General features: G+C 38.0%; 1 protein-coding gene across 1 annotated transcript in view; it reads right to left on the reverse strand.

Annotated features, from left to right (window-relative positions):
* Positions 1-1,810: 1,810 nt before the first annotated feature.
* RTTN (rotatin) overlaps positions 1,811-6,035 on the reverse strand; it is a gene marked incomplete at both ends in the record, with an annotated part of 45,289 nt that continues 41,064 nt past the window's right edge. Inside the window, one exon of the mRNA XM_010172635.1 lies at positions 1,811-2,003. Within this exon, the coding sequence (XP_010170937.1) occupies positions 1,811-2,003 (193 nt within the window). The remainder of the gene's footprint in view (positions 2,004-6,035) is intronic.

Below are 6,035 nucleotides of genomic sequence, written 5' to 3' on the forward strand. Positions count from 1 at the left end.
AGGACAGTCCTTCCCCTCATAAATATAGATTAGCAGATCTGGAATATTGTGTCCAGTTCTGGGCCCCACCGTTCAAGAAGGACAGGGAACTGCTTGAGAGAGTCCAGCATAGAGCCATTAAGATGATTAAGGGAGTGGAGCATCTCCCTTATGAGGAAAGGCTGAGGGAGCTGGGTCTCTTTAGCTTGGAAAAGAGGAGACTGAGGGGAGACCTAATTAATGTTTACAACTATGTTAAGGGCAAATGTCATGAGGATGGAGCCAGGCTCTTCTCAGTGATGCCCAACGATAGGACAAGGGGCAATGGGTGTAAGCTGGAACACAGGAGGTTCCGCTTAAACTTGAGAAAAAACTACTTTACGGTGAGGGTGACAGAGCCCTGGAACAGGCTGCCCAGGGAGGTTGTGGAGTCTCCTTCTCTGGAGACATTCAAGACCTGCCTGGACGCCTTCCTGTGTAATCTCGTTTAGGTTCCTGCTTCGGCAGGGGGATTGGACTAGATGATCTTTCGAGGTCCCTTCCAATCCCCAACATTCTGTGATTCTCCAGTGCTCATTAGCCCAGTCTGGGCTTGGGGGTCTTTGCCTTGGAGCCAGGGGACCTTTTCACTCTCACAAGGTGGCCCTTCCCCCACTACCAAAAAAACCAGCCCCTCACACACACACAAACCCAACACAGCTTTGCTTTTCAATGACCTTACAAAATGTATCTCAACTGATCACTGAAAAGTTCTACAGTCCTAGAGTTTTACTTGCTCTTAGATATGATAATGCATCAGGTTGAAGAACTACCAAGAGGCACAAATAAGAGGACCATGGGAGGAGGGAAATGTGTGAGGCTGAAAAAAACTACACTTATAGATAAGGAAAGCAGACACAGAGGAAACTGAAGGGTTTTATGGCAGGAATTTTGTATACTGCTGAGGTACTTCTCTGGTAACTCAGTGAGTTAACCAAGAATATTTCTTTTCCTTCGGTCCATCATAAATCATAGAATAGTTTGGTTGGAAAAGACCATTATGATAATCTAATCTAACCGTAAACCTAGCAGCATCAAGTTCACCACTAAAGCATGTCCCCAAGTACCACATCTACATGTCCTTTAAACACCCCCAGGGACGGTGACTCCACCACCTCCCTGGGCAGCCTGTTCCAATACTTGACAACCCTTTTAGTGAAGCATTTTTTCCTAATATCCAACCTAAACCTCCCCTGGCGTAACTTAAGGCCATTTCCTCTTGTCCTATCATTTGTTATTTGGGAGAAGTCATAACTTGGGAGGGGAAATAATATTCCTCTTCTGTTCATTTGGACAAGAATGTGAGTTCCCACAATGTAAGGCTTAGAAATATTGTTCAGAAAACAATTAGTCAATATAAAAGATCTGATATACTCCAAGGGTATACAGATAAAAAAAAAAAAAAATCAACACAATCTGAGTATTAAATTTGATCAGTCTACGAATTATATCTGAATGTCTTAGAATGCAGCTAACTTCATCATTTTAGAGTCCACTCCTACTCATCTATCTTTGAAGTTGAACACATTAATAAACAGAAGTCTTAGAAACCGTCCATATATTATTTTTTTACTAAACTTTCATTGTACTAGTTTGTCATAAAATCACAACTGTAAAAAGTGTTTTACCTCTTAAATTCTCAGAGCAACTTGACTTAACATATTTCAGTTCATGGTTTATGTATTCATTTTCAGTTCCATTTTTAGTAAGAATTATTTGAGGTAAGTTACTCAAAACTATAAGTTATTTAAGTACGTTTAAAATACTACAAGATTACATTAACATCACTTACCAGTTATACCACCCTTTTCTGTGATAAGGTTGTCTTCCTTGGAAGAATTCAAATCAAACATATAACATCCTAGGTAACAGTGTTTCACCATCTGATTCACATGTTCATAGAACTGGCAGTGACACAAAAGGGCCTTAAGTGCAGGTTTTCCTGTCTGAGAGAGGCCAGATTCTTCATCATGTACACAGGGACCCTGAAGACAGGAAATTCACAAACATAATTTTTTTAAAGGAATCTTTTATATAAAATAAACTGCCAAAACCCCCTGTAATACTGTGTATGTGTATGTATACATAGCTGGTTTACAGGCTGTAACTAATAGATTCCAAAAATCAAATGCAGATTTTATTAAGGCTAAGCTAAATCATAATATTTTACAAAAACTGTAATAATTTAGAAAAATTGAAGTAGCTATTTCGCTCCTGATTAATTTGTTAACAGGTAAGTAGAAAGCCATAGAATACTGTAACTAGGTGGTTTTCAGACAGTATATGTATCAGAAGGCTTTAAAATTTTAATTTATTATTTAATTCTACTCACAGATATCAACTAATACAAAAGTTTTCTTTAGAAAAAGTGTACACTCATACTAAGGTAAGAGTAAATATCCTGAAAAGGTCATCCTTTTCTACAGTATTCTGCCATTATACTACATCTATCCATGTTAATCTACTATGATAAAAGATTTATTTAGAAAACAGGGCATAAGAAGAAATAAATTATCTTTGAAGAACAGTTTTCAGTCATTTCTTTTTAAATACTGACTTCACAGAAAACTTTCTACAGCAGTGGAATTACACCTGAAAATAAAGAATTCATAGTTTTGTTTCAAATAAGCAGTTTGATTTTATTGCCTTTGTTATGGTATTCCTCTAGTGTTTTCTACGGTAACAGAAGAAAACCAGAAATTTTATTAAGCTACAATATAAACTGGTTTAGACCGTAAAAATTAAAAGTGTTAATTGGGAAAAGAACCCAGACTGAGAAAAATTCAAACCAATTACATTCTGTAAGGTAGTTTTAGGAGGCATCTTGCAGTACTTCAAAAAGAAACTACTTAAAACTATGGAAAGAAAATTAATCAGTGCTAATTATAAGCTTTCTTTGGCAATCAGGAGAGAGCAGAGGTAGATTAATTGCAAATGAGTAATCTGAAAAACACTATTTGCACCCAGAAGGCTCTACATATCCCCCAACCCCTCCATTCACACTGAATACAAGCTTACTTTCCAAGAAAACAAAACAAAAAACAGATCAAGTAGAAGCAGTAAAACTATTGTGTTACAGTGTAAGTTATAACCAGAGTTTTAGATGGTTACTGCTCTTTTTTTTGTTTCTATAATATATAAACAAACTAATTTCACTATTTGTCTTTTAATGCCAATTAATGGAGAATCAGACATGACATAACAGTTTGAAGAAGAATGTAGTATTTCATGTAAACTGTTTACAATTAATTATAAAACTGTACTTGTACACTGTCAGTGATAGACTGTATCACCTATGACAAATACATACTTTGGAAATTTTGTTAAATTTAGTCAAAGTTTTACTCTCCAGAACTGTCTTTGCCAGTTTAAAAAGCTATGCTAAATACTTTATTGTACAGTGCTCTGATTTCAGCAATCTTCATACAACACAGTATGTTGCAGTCTTAGAATACTTTACAAAGGTTGACTTTACTCATGACAAAAAATTTCCTGTGCCACTCTTTAAAGCAACATAGCAAAGTGAACTACTGTAAAGCAGAGCAACTAGATAACAGCAATACTATAGATGTTCCTGTGAAGATACTGGCCTACAAATTATTAACAGCCTTTCCTTTTCCAGCCCTATTTGCCTAAGGGATAAAATGATAATGTTCTACTTTGGCTATGGTAGATTCTTCCTGCTATTCACCCAGATACACTTAACAGCTCTCATTTGAACTTGCTTGCCTTAAGGTCAACAGACAAACCATCTTATTCGGGCAAGAGAAAAAAATGTAACTCTGAAAAAGAGAATTTGATCCTGGTGGTATCTTACAGTTTTAATTGTTTGCATTTTTAACAGTTTTAATTTACCAGTTACCATAAAGTGTTGTTTGATAATATCTTTCAGCATGAGCACATATTAAATGATGAGCAATTTCTCCATTAAATTGCCTTTCTTAATAAGAACCACATTGACACAAAGCTTCTATTAATTGCACTGGAATTAATCCAAAAATCTGCAACTGGATTCTTTTGGTCACCTCACTGTAGTCGTTGAAATGTTTAAAAAAAAAAAAAAAAAAAAAAAAAACTAGGCAACTTTTAATAGAGTTTATATTGACAAATTACAATCACTGTCTCTTGTAAATCCTCTGCTACTATGAATTTAAGGAATTACTATTTATATTGATAAAATGCAAGCAATTAGACTGAAACACGGGCCAGATTCGTAAGACTACTTGAACATCTTCCTTTATGATCAGATGTAAAGCAAAGAAAAGACATAGTGTAAAATGCAGCTCTGCAAGAAACAACATAATTGATTTTGGGTGCAGCTAAATCATAGATAACATCCTAGTAAAACAGGATGAATGTCATTCAGTACTAACTTGATCTTTTGCAGAAAGGGATAGATAAAACAGGATAAGGTTGCATCTGCAAATTTCTTCAAAAAAAGAACATACACTGTTCTCATATAGGTATGATCTCACATACTGGAAGGAGCAAGATGGACAGAAAAAAACAGGTATCAAGGCCACAAAAATTTGAAAAATGGGGAACTAAGATCCAAAGATCTTTATGTAAAATGAACCAGACTTGCTGAAGGTAACATGAGATGACTGACTCAAGATTAGAATTGGAAAAGTCTCCAGGGCATCTCACCAGTTTGCATAAATATCTGAGAGAAAGTAAAGGGAGACAGACTCTTCTCATTGGTATCTAGCAACAGGACAAAAGGCAATGAGCAAAAATTTGAAATACAGGAAATTCTAGCTAAACTTAAGAAAAAAACGTTTTCCCTGTGAGGGTAGTCAAACATTAGAACAGGTTGCCCAGAGAGGTTGTGGAGTCTCCATAACTCAAAACCCAACTGGAGACAGCCCCGAGCACTCTGTTCTAGTTCACTCTGTTTTGATCAAGGGGTTATGTTTTTAAGAAGCATTTAAATTTACTTAAGCAACAAGCTGCTTCAACTTTCTTTGGAAAGGGTTAATTCTCATCACTTACGTATTTCTTTCAAAACATTTTATAAGCATCATATTCTCAGAATTTCTTCTTCCTCATACCCCTCAAATCATGTTGCATTCCAAGTATCAGTAAAATAAATTACTAGTTTCTATCCGAAAACATTAGTGATACTATGTAAGTAAGCAAGTTTCCTAGGAGTCCAAAGATAGGATGTTCATGAAATGTAACATATATGCAAACTAACTTTGGTTCTTTTCTTGAGCTCGCTGGAAGTTTGAAAGAAGTTTGTCTATTCATATACGTCTCTTCCCAAAATGTTACCTTGGACATGTGTATTGGGTTTGCGTGCAAGGTTTTGGTAGCAGGGTGGGCATAGGGGTGGCCTCTGTGAGAAGCTGCCAGTAACTTCCACCATGTCCAACAAAGTCATTGCCAGCCAGCTCCAAGATGGACCTGCCACCGGCCACAGCCAAGCCAATCAGTAACAGTGGTAACACCTCCGGGATAACATCATTAAGAAAGGGAAGAAAAAAACTAAACCTGCATATTTTGCAGTTGGAGAGAAGAGTGAGAATATGGGAGAAAAAAAACTCTGCAGACAACAAGGTCAGTGAAGGAGGGGGAGCAGGTGCTCCAGGCACCAGAGCAGACATGCCCCTGCAACCTGTGGTGACAGCCATGGTGACACAGGCTGTCCCCCTGCAGCCCTTGGAGGTTAATCGTCAAGCAGATGTCCACCTGCAGTCCATGGAGGACCCCATGCCAGACCAGGTGGAAGTCCGAAGGAGACTGGGACCCTATGGGAAGCCCATGCTGGAGCAGGCTCCTAGCAGGACCTGTGGCCCCATGGAGAGACGAACCCACATTGAAGGAGGTTTGCTGGCAGGACTTGCAACCGCTTGGGGGACTTGCACTGGAGCAGTCTGTTCCTGAAGGACTGCACACCATGGAAGGGACCCACAGTGGAGAAGTTTGTGAATAACTGTGGCCCATGGGAAGGACTCACATTGGAGAAGTTCATGGAGGACTGACTCCCATGAAAGGGACCCCATACTGGGGCAGGG

This window comes from Antrostomus carolinensis, unplaced genomic scaffold (assembly GCF_000700745.2).
Source record: "Antrostomus carolinensis isolate BGI_N321 unplaced genomic scaffold, ASM70074v2 scaffold2050, whole genome shotgun sequence".
NCBI classification, from domain to species: domain Eukaryota; kingdom Metazoa; phylum Chordata; class Aves; order Caprimulgiformes; family Caprimulgidae; genus Antrostomus; species Antrostomus carolinensis.